The sequence below is a fragment of the Arachis ipaensis genome, chromosome B05 (assembly GCF_000816755.2).
Source record: "Arachis ipaensis cultivar K30076 chromosome B05, Araip1.1, whole genome shotgun sequence".
NCBI lineage: Eukaryota > Viridiplantae > Streptophyta > Magnoliopsida > Fabales > Fabaceae > Arachis > Arachis ipaensis.
The window spans coordinates 98,718,653-98,732,604 of record NC_029789.2 but is presented as its reverse complement, the minus strand read 5'-3'; the positions used below and the strand labels follow the sequence as shown (position 1 = coordinate 98,732,604).

At 46.8% G+C, this 13,952-nt stretch overlaps 2 protein-coding genes across 4 annotated transcripts in view; one reads left to right on the top strand and one right to left on the bottom strand.

Annotated features, from left to right (window-relative positions):
* LOC107640792 lies at positions 4,096-5,793 on the top strand. Its single transcript, XM_016344290.1, has 2 exons — positions 4,096-4,822; positions 4,892-5,793. Exons 1-2 carry the CDS (start codon positions 4,096-4,098, stop codon positions 5,791-5,793), a joined length of 1,629 nt encoding a protein of 542 aa, XP_016199776.1.
* LOC107643751 (WPP domain-interacting tail-anchored protein 2) overlaps positions 12,807-13,952 on the bottom strand; it is a 5,465-nt gene continuing 4,319 nt past the window's right edge. For all 3 annotated transcript variants that reach the window (XM_016347482.2, XM_016347483.2, XM_016347484.2), the window contains exon 5: positions 12,807-13,170. In XM_016347482.2, the coding sequence (XP_016202968.1) occupies positions 12,976-13,170 (195 nt within the window). In that variant the 3' untranslated portion in view covers positions 12,807-12,975. The remainder of the gene's footprint in view (positions 13,171-13,952) is intronic.

The following is a 13,952-nucleotide window of genomic DNA, read 5'->3' as shown; positions in this document are numbered from 1 at the left end:
TAACTTCAGATGGAAAGAATTTCTCCAGAAACTCCTTTCTGAGTATATCCCAGTTGGATACATTTGCTATAGGTTGAGTGTAGTACCACTCTCTTGCTTTTCCCTCAAGAGAGAATGGAAAAGCTTTCAGCAGAATTGAAGTTTCATCAGTGCCATCATGCCTGACCGTAGAACAGGCTACCTGGAAATCTCTCAAGTGCTTGATAGGCTCTTGAGCAGGTAGGCCATGAAACTTGGGCATCAAATTTAACAGTGCGGTCTTTATTTCAAAATCTGTAGCTACTGCTGGATGATGCGCTTGAAATGGTTGCATTGTAAAATCAGGAGCTCCTTCCTTCCTCCTGGCCATGTTTTCTGCACGTAAAACAACCGAATCAGTAGAACGGGGGCTGGTTTCTTCCTCAGATTCACTTTCAGATCCGCCCTCAGAGCGGGCTAACCTACGCTGTTCTCGCCTTATTCGTGAAATTGTTCTTTCAATTTTAGGATCGAATATTAGCAAGCACGGATCAGGAAGCGAACGTGTCATTTGACGGAAGAAACATGCAGCTCATAGTAGCAAAATTAAATAAAATGAAAATAAATAAATTCTAATTAATAAAATTAGCACTCTATTGCAACTCCCCGGCAACGGCGCCAAAAATTGATGGGGAGTAGAAGCTGGTGAATTAAAAATTTATTAAAATGGTTACGTTGCAAGTATAGTTCTTAACTCACCGAAAATCTGCCTATCAATTTAGAAATATGTCACAGAGAGTTTAAATTAAAATTACTGGGAGTTTTAAGTCTCAGGTCGTCTCCCAACGAGTTGCAGAAAAGTGTACTGTTTTATTAATCAGATGTTCCAAGAAGTTGAGCTAAGTAAATTGGAATTTAAATTGAGGAATTTTAAATAATATAAATAAAAGCCTTGACTGGAAATTGATTAATTAGAATCTCTATCATTGATGGAGTGATTTTTAAGATTAATTTATAATTAACGGTTACTCTGTTTCGTTATCCTTTACTAGGTAAGGGAAAGTCAAACAAGTTGGAATGCCAGATCTGTTCACAAGTTGCAACCCACTTAGTTAAAAGGGATTGGCGTCGGTGACAGGATAGCAATCCAACATTTAACCCAATTACAAATTTTCTTTCAATCCTTCCAACTCAAGAGTTCCTTTTAATCAACTCCCCATCAAGTAAGGAAACTACTCACGCATTGTAAATAAAGAATTCATAGCACATGAAAGGGAATTAAAAGAAGACATGATTATTGGAATTGAAATTGAATTAAAAAGAAATAATCCTTGCATTAATTAATCATAAAAGCATTCAAATACAAAATTGAACAAAGTAAAGAACATGGAAGAATGAAACCAAGTTAAGAAAACGAACTAGAATGACGAAGTCTTGATGAGGGAAATAACTCTTCTCAATGTTCCAATGCTCAGATCAATTCAAAATTAGAATCTTAAAAACCTAAGAGAGTAAAACTAGATCTAAAAATTGTTGACTGAATGAATGTGTTTTTTTTCTGCATATTCTCTGACTCTAGTCTGCTGTTCCGGGCTGAAAACTGGGCCGAAATAAGGTCCAAAAATCGCCCCCAGCGAATTCTGCAGATTATGCAGATCGCACATGTCACGCGATCGCGTCGTCCATGCGGACGCGTCGCTTGCGCTTTTTCCTCTCCACGCGTTCGCACCGTCCACGTTACCGCGTCGCTTGCGCTTTCCAATCCGCGCGGCCGCACAAGCCATGCGGCCACGTCACTGCGATTTGCGCTCCTTTGCGCGGTCGCGTGAGCCATGCGACCGCGTCACTTCTCGCTGGTTATCTCCTCAAATTCTTGTGTTCCTTCCATTTTTGCTAGCTTCCTCTCCAATCTCCATCTCATTCATGCCCTATAAAGCCTAAAACACTTGACACACAGATCACGGCATCAAATGGAATAAAAGAGAATTAAAATTAAATAATTAAAGTCTCTAGGAAGCAATTTCAAACATGTACTAAATTTAGGAAGGAAATCTAAATGCATGCTAAATTGATGAATAAGTGGGTAAGGATCATGACAAAACCACACAATTAAACATAATATAAACTATAAAATAGTGGTTTATCACCATCGCAACACCTGAACAGAAACATGCATTTGATAAAATTGTTACAGTTGTGTATTATGAGGAAGGGGTTTTTTCTTTGTGTATGATCATGGGGTATTGGAATTTCTCTTGAACCTTATGTCTGCTGAAATTCATTTAAAGGGTGATATTGTATTAAACCTTGCTTCAAGTGGCATTACATCTTTACTTCTTCCTAATGGAAGAACGGCACACCCAAGGTTCAAAATACCACTGAATATAACTGAAGATTCAGTATGTAATATCAAACATGGTTTCCCTTAATAAATGCTACTATTGAAAGCCAAACTTATAATTTGGGATGAGGCTTCAATGGTTAGTGGGTACAGCTATGAAGCACTTGATAAATGCTTGGGTGATATCATGAGGTTTTTCTCCAATGTATAACAAAAATTTGTCCTTTGGAGGAAAAGTGGTTGTACTAGGTGGATACTTTAGACAAATTTTTCCTATCATTTCACAAGAATCGAGACAAGATATCTTTCATTCAACCATGAATTTGTCTTACTTTTGAAAATTTTGTCAAGTGCTCAAACTAACAAAAAACATGAGACTCTCTATAGGGACAACTTCTTTAGATTAAGATGAGACAAAGCAATTTGGTGAGTGGTTATTGAAAGTTGGTGATGGTTTAATATGTAACAATATAAATGGCGAATATGAGATATGTCTTCTAGGAGATATTGTTATTCCTTATTCGGAGCAGGCATTTGATGAGTTGGTTCATTTGTCTTATCCAAATATTTTGGAAAACATGTCTTCAAAGGATTTTTTTAAAGCAAGAACTATTTTGGCTCCTACGTTGGACATCGTTGAAGAGGTCAACAACCATCTAATGGCTATCATCCCTCGAAGAGAAAAATTATATCTTAGTTCGGATTCAATTTGTGTGGATGAAGAAAATATAGAGAGTCAACTAGATCTCTATAGTCCTGAATTATTGAATAGCATAAATTGCTCTAGTTTGCCTCCACATAAATTAATACTCAAGGTTGGTGTTTCGGTGATGTTATTAAGGAATATTGACTAATCTAGTAGTTTTTGTAATGGTACAAGGCTATAAATTAGGAAGCTTGGAAATCATGTAGAATGTGAAGTCTTAATAGTAACAACATTGGTCATGTTACGGCCTGGCCCAGAATCCCTGCGGGTCGGTCCGACCCGAACACCACCCGGTCCGGATATACGCCCCGCAACCGACCCGGACACGCGTCCAAGACAGCTCATGTGCAGCTGTGGGACAACGTCCCTAGAAACATGGGCCTGTTCTCATCGGGCCCACCTCTGACAGGTATATAAGGGGAAGACTTGCTCTTCCCCCAAGGTACGTCACATATCACACTACCTCTTCCGCCTGCACATTTACTGACAAGAGCGTCAGAGTGTCTTTGCAGGTGACACCCCCACCGAACATTGGCGCCGTCTGTGGGGACTCGTCCATGGACTTCGTGCTAGTCGAAACGGAGGCAAGCCGCGAGGCCGTACCCGGAGGTGACGCCGCCGGGACGGGAACCCGACAACATCTGAGATCCCCCCGAGGGACGCAACCCAGGCGCACGAGAGACGCCCCTTCGGGGGGACTGGCGACAACCACGCCAGAATAACGCAAGAGTTACGCCATAGAATGCAAGACTTAGAGCGCCGGTTAGCAGACAGAGAACGCGATCAGCGCACCCCAGAGCAGAGTCACTCCCGATCTCGCTCCAGGAGTCGCTCCAGACGTACGCCTAGCCCCTATGCAGAATCTGAAAGCGCCGATGAAAGGGGGCACGCGAGAAGACGTCGTGACCCTGTCATTTACGCCAGACGTGAAAGGCGACATACCATGAACCGCGGGGACGAGGACACTCGTCGGGAAAGCGACGAGGGAAGAACGACGAGAACACGGGGACCCGTTATAATGGGAGCGACCCCATTCCACCGTTCCATACTCGAGGTCCGGCTGCCAAAATATTTTGACAAGCCAACGGACATGAGATATGATGGAATGCAAGACCCCCTGGAGCACCTGACGGCCTTCGAGGCCAGGATGAACTTAGAAGGAGTAGGAGATGAGGTAAGGTGTCGCGCCTTCCCGGTCACCCTGGCGGGACCTGCAATACGGTGGTTCAATAACCTCCTGCAAGGCTCGGTGACCCAGTTCTCCGACATCAGCCATGCCTTCCTGGCTCAGTTCACAACCAGGATCGCCAAAGCCAAGCACCCGATCAACTTGCTAGGGGTGACCCAAAGAACCGGGGAGCCGACCAGGAAGTACTTGGATCGCTTCAATGATGACTACTTGGAAATCGATGGGTTGACGGACTCGGTAGCGAGTCTATGTTTGACAAATGGGCTCCTAAATGAGGACTTCAGGAAGTACCTTACCACGAGACCAGTTTGGACAATGCAGGAGATCCAGTGCGTGGCTAAGGAGTACATTAACGACGAGGAAGTCAGCCGGGTCGTGGCTGCCAATAAACGACAACCCCCCTACAACCAAACTTGGCACTACGATGGTGGAGAAAGACAAAAGGAACACGCCAGGGACGGCGGTTCGAGCAAGACGACAAAACTATTTTCCCAAGTCGGGAAATTCACCAACTACACCCTCCTCACGGCACCGATCACGGAGGTCTACCAACAGATAGCCGAGAAAGGGATTCTGTCGAGGCCCCGACCCGTGAAGAACAGGACGGGGGGAAACAAGAACCTCTACTGTGAATATCACAAGGGGTACGGGCACAAGACCCAAGACTGCTTCGACCTAAAGGATGCCCTGGAGTAAGCAATCAGGGACGGAAAGCTTGCTGACTTCTCCCACCTCATAAGGGAACCAAGGAGACGAAATCAGGATCACGAGGGTGAGGACAGGCCCCGGGCAACAAGACGATGTCAAGAACCAGAGGGAGAAAACCACGGTCTCACGCCGGTAAATGTGGTAACAGCGAGAAACTCCGCCCCGAGGTCGAAATCGGCACAGAAGAAAGACGCCAAGGTCCTGGCGCTCTCCTCCTCATCTGCTAGGAGTTCCCGGGGACACCCATACATCTCTTTCGGCCCTGAGGACCAATGGTTCGACGAGGTACCGGAAAGTCCTCCCATGGTTATTACGGCCAGAGTCGGAACCGGACTCGTCAAACGGATCCTAGTGGACACGGGGGCAGACTCGAACATCATGTTTCGCAACGTCTTCGACGCCTTGGGACTGCGTGATACCGACCTGGCGACCCACCAGCACGGTGTGGTAGGGTTGGGTGATCACTTTATCAAGCCAGATGGGATCATCTCCCTACCGACCTCCCTAGGACAAGGACAGAGGCGGAGGACGGTAATGGCCGATTTTGTTGTCTTACGAGATTCCACTGCTTACAATATCATCTTGGGGAGAAAAACCATCAATGACCTTGGGGCAGCGATTAGCACGAAGTTGCTCATAATGAAGTTTGTCACGGATGACGGATCCGTGGGATCCATCAGAGGGGATTTGAAAACGGCAGTCGCTTGCGATTACGCCAGTCTCTCTCTTAGGAAAAAATCCAAAGAGGCATCTGGGGTCTTCCTCACCGACCTGGACGCCAGGATAGATGACAAGCCCAGACCTGAGCCGGAAGGGGATTTGGAAAAATTTAGGGTCGGTGATGGGGACGAGAAGTTCACGTTCATAAACAGAAACCTTCCCCATGAATAAAAGGAGCCTTTGATGGAGATGATCAGAGCCAATGCTGACCTCTTCGCTTGGACGCCAGCCGACATGCCAGGCATAGATCCCCAGCTCATGTCACACCATCTGGCCGTCAAACCAGAAGCCAAGCCAGTGGCCCAGAGGAAAAGAAAGATGTCACAGGAAAGGGCAGAGGAGGTGGCCAGGCAGGCGGCCAGCCTCCTTGAAGCAGGGTTCATCCGGGAACTGGACTACTCGACCTGGCTGTCGAACGTAGTTTTGGTGAAAAAAACACAATGGGAGGTGGAGAATGTGTGTAGACTACTCTGACCTCAATAAGGCATGTCCCAAGGACTGCTATCCCCTGCCCAACATTGACGCACTTGTCGACGCAGTGGCGGGGTACCGGTATCTGAGCTTCATGGACGCCTACTCTGGGTACAACCAGATACCGATGCACCGACCCGACGAGGAAAAAACGGCGTTCATAATGCCAGGAGGGACTTATTGCTACAAAGTAATGCCATTTGGTCTGAAAAACGCTGGCGCCACGTACCAGAGATTGATGAACAAGATATTCAGTGAGCTTATAGGCAAGACAGTGGAAGTCTACGTGGACGACATCCTCGCAAAAACCACACGACCCGACGATCTCCTGAACGACCTCGGGGGCGTATTTGCGTCCCTCCGGCAACATGGCATGAGGCTTAACCCACTCAAGTGCGCCTTTGCCATGGAGGCCGGAAAGTTCCTGGGATTCATGATCACCCAAAGAGGAGTAGAAGCCAACCCCGAGAAGTGCCAAGCGATTCTCCAGATGAAGAGCCCGGGTTGTATCAAAGATGTCCAACGATTGGCGGGAAGACTGACGGATTTATCCCGTTTCCTCGGTGCATCGGTAGCAAAAGCCCTACCCTTCTTCAATCTGATGAAAAAAGGAATAGCATTCGAATGGACCCCAACGTGCGAGGAGGCATTCAACCACTTCAAGGAGATCCTAGCAGCACCTCCGGTGCTCGGGAAGCCCAAGACCGGAGAATCACTCTACCTCTACCTGGCAGTAACAGAGGAAGCGCTTGCAGCAGTGCTTGTAAGAGAAGAAGGGAAAGCTCAGCAGCCGGTCTACTTCGTGTGCAGGGCTCTACAAGGAGCCGAGCTGAGGTACAGCAAACTGGAAAAACTGGCGTTGACACTCCTAACTTCCTCCCGAAGGTTAAGGCAATACTTCCAGGGCCACCGTATAGTCATGAGGACGGATCAGGCAATTCGCCAAGTACTCCAAAAACCTGATTTGGCTGGTAGGATGATGACCTGGGCCATCGAGCTCTCCCAATATGACTTGCAGTATGAGCCCCGGCACGCAATCAAGGCCCAGGCAATGGCAGACTTTTTGGTTGAGGTAACGGGTGATCCCCCCGAGGAAACGGGCACACGGTGGAGGCTCCACGTGGACAGGGCCTCCAACCAAACGTCCGGGGGAGCCGGTGTCATCTTAGAAAGATCGGAAGGGGTCATCTACGAGCAATCGACCAAGTTTGAGTTCCCTGTGTCGAACAATCAAGCGGAATACGAAGCTCTCTTAAGCGGACTAATACTAGCTCGGGAAGTCGGGGCAACGAAGGTCGAAGTATGCAGTGACTCACAGGTCGTCACCTCGCAAGTAAACGGAAGCTACCAAGCCCGGGACCCCCTCCTGCAAAAATACTTGTAAAAGGTTAAAGAAATGACAAGTCAGTTCCAAGAGGTCACGATCCAACATGTCCCAAGAGAAAGGAACACACGGGCGGACCTCCTGTCCAAACTAGCGAGCACGAAGCCAGGAGCGGGTAACCGGTCTCTCATCCAAGGCATGGTGAAGGAGCCAACGGTCGCCCTCCATTTGACGGAGTCGAGCCCCTCGTGGTTGGACCCCATCACAGATTTCCTAGAACTCGGCAAGTTGCCTGACGATGAGAAAGCGGCCAAAACATTGAGAAGGGAGACGGCCAGATATGCAATCATACAAGAGCAACTGTTCAGAAAGGGACTCAGCCAGCCCCTATTGAAGTGCTTACACCCCGACCAGACGGACTATGTACTTAGAGAAGTCCACGAGGGATGTTGCGGCCACCACATCGGGGGCAAAGCCCTAGCGAGGAAGCTCATCTGAGCTGGATACTACTGGCCATCAATGATGAAAGACTCCAGGGAATTCGTTCGAAAGTGCGTAAAGTGTCAACAAAACACCAATTTCCACAAGGCGCCGGCCTCCGAGCTGAGCCTTCTGACGACTACACGACCTTTCGCTCAATGGGGAGTCGACCTTCTAGGACCTTTCCCGGTTGGCCCATGACAAGTCAAATATCTCATAGTGGCCATCGAGTACTACACCAAATGGATAGAGGCTGAGCCACTGGCCAGCATATCTTCCTCTAATTGCAGGAAGTTCATGTGGTTATAATCCGGTTCGGCATCCCGGAGGTCGTCATCTCGCATAATGGAACACAATTCACTGACAAGAAGTTCACGAAGTTCCTCACCGGCCTAGGGGTAAAACAAAAATTTTCCTCAGTTGAACACCCCTAGACAAACGGACAAGTAGAGTCTGCAAACAAGGTCATCTTACTTGGCCTCAAGAAACGCCTAGACAACAAGAAAGGCGCATGGGCCGACGAGCTCGCTTCAGTCCTGTGATCCTACCGGACAACCGAGCAAAGCGCTACGGGGGAAACCCCTTTTCGCCTAACGTACGGGGTCGACGCCGTGATACCCTTCGAAATCGGTGAACCGAGCCCGCGGCTACTGCTCGCAGTAGTGGACGAGGCGGTAGAAAAGGACCTGGTGGAGGAGACGAGGGAGATGGCCCATTTGTCAGAAACAGCGTTGAAACAAAGAATAGCCCTTCGCTACAACGCTAAAGTCCTCAGGAGGGATTTTGGGGAAAGAGACCTCATTCTGCGACGCAACGACGTTGGACTGCCGACCCCTAGAGAAGGAAAGCTGGCGGCAAATTGGGAAGGTCCCTACAGGATTAGAGAAGTGCTTGGCAAGGGTGCCTACAAGCTCGAGAGACTTAACGGCAAAGAAATCCCTAGAACATGGAATGCAGGTAACCTGAGAAGGTTCTACTCCTGACTCGGACAAACCGACCAGGAGGCCTAACGGACTCATGTATGCTTGCTCTGTTCACATGTTAATTTTTAGTCACTTTTTAGCTATTTACTCTTGTCGAATACTTGCCATATTAACAAGCTTGCCTAGCTGACGATTAATTCCCACTTGTCAAAATTTTTGTTTTACTTATCTGTTGCTTCCCAATACGCGTAATACGCGTTTCACACGATTGCGTCTTAAAACGGCAGCCCGGGACTGATCACCCCGGGAGCCAGATGGACCATAGCCATAATTAACACGGCGACAACACGACCAAATCGGTCCAAATCGTTACCAACGTAAAAACGACAAAACGGGCACAAGCAATGAGCCCACCCCAAAAAGGCGGTAACAAAAATGATACGACGAGCAAGGCGAAAGATAGTAACGGCCACTCGGCCAAACGACTAACTTAACATAAATGTTACGAAGTATCAAATTACAAAACATGCAACAAATGTTCAACAAATCTACATCAAAACGTTCAAGTTATAAGAAGTCACTTCCTAGGCATGTCGACAATCTTGCCGTCTTGGATCATCTTGAAGACCCCAGTGGCCGACGTGTCAAAGTCGGGAGCCACGATTTTCACCTGAGCCTTCAGGGCGTCCTCAGTCATAGAGATCGCATTCTTCCCTTGTTCTTTGGTCGCTTTCAGCTTCTTCCTGAGCTCCTCGACCTCGACTTTAGCGGCTTTAGCCAACGACACGGCTTGGTCCCGCTCCTTTTCCAAGGCCGCCACCCGACCCTGAGCAGCGTTCAGCTGGCTCTCCAAGGTCATCTCCCGCTCAGCTAAACGGGCCACCGTCTCGTCGGAAGCCTTCAATTTCTCCTCGGCAGATGTCGTCCTTTCCTCGGATGCCTTAAGCTTCTCCCCCATCTCGGACAACTGGCTCTGGAGCAGCTCAACTCGCACCTTGAAATCATTGTTTGCCTGGGCAGAGGATTCGAGCTTCCTCCAGAGGGCCTGCATTCCCAACAACTTGAACTCAACCTTTCGAGCTATCACGGCCCCCCAGAGCAAAGTCCGGTACATCCATCTCGCCTGTCCAGCCAGGTCGGTTTCGTGAAAATGCTCCTCCGTCCCAGGGATCAGCTGCGAGTTGATAAAGGTTGTGGCATCGAAATTTCTCTCCATGATGGTGAGAGTCCCCTCCGGGCTCGCAGACGCCCTCCGCCTCTTAGGGGTGTGGATGAGTTCCACATCATCATCTTCCTAATGGGCAGAGGACGAGTGCCCGCCAACGACGACCTCGGGAGGGGGAGAAGCCTGCGCCCCTTCTGGATTCTTGCCCGACATGTCGGTATCCTGGGGAGAGGGCACAGACTGACCCTCCTTCTCCCCGGAAGGCCCCTCCGGCTTCCCGGCGTCTTTCTCTTCGGCCTTCTCCTCGTCACTTTCCTCGAAGAAGGTCTTCATTAAATTTTCAAGCCCTGTCACTGAGGCAGACATCTCCACTGCAGCAAACAGATAAACGCGTCAGTCGTCAGATCAAGAAAAACAAGCAATAAGAAATAATACGAACACAAAACAATATGACTCACAGATAGAGCTCCTGGCGGCCTCCCGTTCACCCATAAGGAGATGGGGATTTACGGGGTTCTTCTCAAAAAGGGCAAATAACACATCAGCTATTTTCTTATTTACAGGGGACATCCTTTTATATGTCACCTTAATAAAAGAGTTCGACCCTGCCCCAAAACTCCAATAAGTGGGGATGAGGCGCTCTCCCTCTAACAACAACCAAAAGGGGTGACGCCCCTTGACGGGGCGGACTTTGAAGAACTTATCTTTGAACCCATGGTAGGAGTCCTCGAACAGGCCAAATATTCTCCTACCTTGGGCAGACCGGAAAGAGAGGAACCCCTTCCTCGCTTTCCCTTGTTTGGAGGGATTGGTGAGGTTGAAGAAGAAGAGGAAGACATCCACCGACACCGGTAGCTCGAGATACTCGCAAACCATCTCGAAACAGCGGATAGAAGCCCAACTGTTCGGATGGAGCTGTGATGGCGACACGGATATCCGACCAAGAAGCGCCATTTGGAAATCGGAAAACGGTATCCGAACGCCAACCTGAGTGAACATGGCTTTGTAAAACCAAATCCAGTCGGCAACCCGGGGAGAGTGGAGATTGATCTCGTACAGCCGCTCATGGGGGGCAGGCACGATGGTCTCGTAATTGGTCTCTTCGTCTGTTCCCCACATAAGTACCCGGCTTGCCGGAACTTCGCCAGATCCATCTGGTTCGGCGAGTCCTTTATATCCGAAGTCACCCAAGCGTAGGGATCATAGCTCGCCGCGGAAGGTGAAGGCCGAGAGACAACACGAGGCATACCTACAGCGGGGTACCAATCCGTTAGTCTATGAGGTCGGGAGTCCGGAAAAAATCCAGAAACTATACCCTTTCCAATCAGTCATGACCAAATATGACTAAAAGCTATACCTATCACGCAAATCACCTAGAAACCTACCCTGGAATGGTACCCCTCCCCTAACACGTCTAACTAGCATTGAAAGGCCACATAACAGCAAAAATGGCAAAGCAAATACATACAACAAGCATGCGAGAACGAAACAGAAAAGAGAAGGATTCTAGAATTACCTGAATTGGTTGCAGGAACTTGAAAGTGAAGGAAGAGGCACAGAGACGCTCGAACAAGAAGGTTTGGATATCAGGGAGAGAAGAAAATGGGAATAGCGAAAGTGGGAGCAAAGGAAATAAGAAACTGTTTAAAAACTGCTGCATAAAGCGCGAAAAGGCCAGGGGTAAAATGGTCTTCGCGCGCGGGGTTTTTCGTAACCCATTATGAGCATTTAATGCTCAGCGCGAAGAACGAAGCGACAAAACGGTCGCCTCAACAACCAAGAGACGCGCGCAGGGGCACGTCCCTCCCACGGTCAGCCGACCCGACAACAACACACGAACGAAGAAATCACGCGCCACCAATGTCCCTCACGACCATCATTGGCGCGTCGGGGGCACTGTTACGGCCTGGCCCAGAATTCCTGCGGGTCGGCCCGACCCGAACGCCACCCGGTCCGGATATATGCCCCGCAACCGACCCGGACACGCGTCCAAGACAGCTCATGTGCAGCTGTGGGACAACGTCCCTAGAAACATGGGCCTGTTCTCATCGGGCCCACCTCTGACAGGTATATAAGGGGAAGACTTGCTCTTCCCCCAAGGTACGTCACATATCACACTACCTTTTCCGCCTGCACATTTACTGACAAGGGCGTCGGAGTGTCTTTGCAGGTGACACCCCCCCCTTTTTCCACACGAAGTACTCGGGACCTCGCGTATCGCTGACCGGCAGTCCACGACTTGACGAGCCCCTGCCATCATCCCGGATCACAACCCGAACCGTCCGGTAACCGACCAACCGAACAGGTCATATTGCTTTGATTCCAATAATGAATATGGTACCAACAAATGAAACTGTCCTAGTTAGATTTCAGAGAAAACAGTTCCCCATAATAGTATCTTTTGCTATGACAATTAATAAGTCTCAGAGACAAACTTTATTTCATGTTCAATTGTACTTTGCCCAAACTAATTTTTACACATGACCAATTATATGTGGTACTTTCAAGAGTTATGAGCAAGAGAAGTTTAAAAATTTTACTCATGAATCACATAAGAGTGTCTGCAAATTCAACCATCAATATTGTTTATAGAGAAGTCTTTAAAAAAAAATAGGATTCTAACGTAAATATTTTAATTTTATTTTAAATTCTGTATTAAAATCAAATAATAATTATTTCACTTTGAAAAAATATAAAATGATGATTACTCACTATTTTTAAGTTAAACTTTGATTTTAATAATAATTTTATAAATCTTTTGAAATAGTAATTATTTTGTGTGTTTTTTCTTAAAATATTTAAAAATGTAAATACTTTTTTCTACTTTTATGAATTTTTCCGGCACGAGTTCATATACTAGTAATAATAATAATATGCTTACACCAATTCTAGGATAGTAGGATCACATGAACAGATGAATATACAAACCAGAAGCCAACGGACTTGAGGACAAAACAAAAACAAAAAATTTCTACGTCCTACATAATAACTTAGCCATCAAATGAAGCTTTCAAAAGGGAAAACGTTTCATTATCGAATAAGAAGAAAGCTAACACAGAAACCAGTGGAACAATGATCATTGCCATTAAAAGAAATGTGAAGTTCCTCCATTTAGAGGACTTGCTTGATGATATATATGATACTGTTTGTGTTTCAGAGCTTGCCTCTCCTGCTTGTTCAGCCACCTAATAACAGAAACCAAAACATAGGGAAGCTTTAGTATAGGGAAAATATTATATTATGAAATAACGATGGATGGCCTGGGAATTTGTTATTGTATAATGCAAGATCCTAATTTTGTAGTTTCCAATGTAGAAATTAGAAAATAAATATCCTAGGATAAATTACACGGACCTTCCATTAGATTGGGCAATAGTATTACACACCATACCCTCTATTTAAAAATGGACACACTAACCTCCTCTTATATCAAAATTAATATAACAGTCCACATCCATATATTTTATAAAAATGACACTGAACTCTCTTTTAGACATGAGATTGAGTTCCATGACTAATCAAGGGGACGTCAATGTGATTTCTCCAACATACTATTGCAAGAAATCAATTGTCTATCGATTAATGTTGGGCATTTTGCTTCACTGCTCTAAGAATTACCATAGCATCCAAGTATGCTTGAAAGCTCTAAAATAATGTTTTTGTAGTGATCATGCAAACGAAAGGTGATCTGGGAAGAGAGAAATGAAGTAAGCTCCATCATGTTAGCATTTAGCAAGGTTGCCTTCTAGAAGGCTTTGTCGACCATGTTATGTAATCACTGGATTAACATGAAGAGAAGGTAATAATAGAACATAGGCATAGGAATGATGACAAGGAGGGGAAATGTGAAGTCCATTGTCAATGCAATTATGCGAACATCTCGTTGTAGAATAGAATGAGTCTACAATGGCATACGGCCATACGGGAAGACCTCAACCTTATATTAACTTCATTGAGTCTACATTTT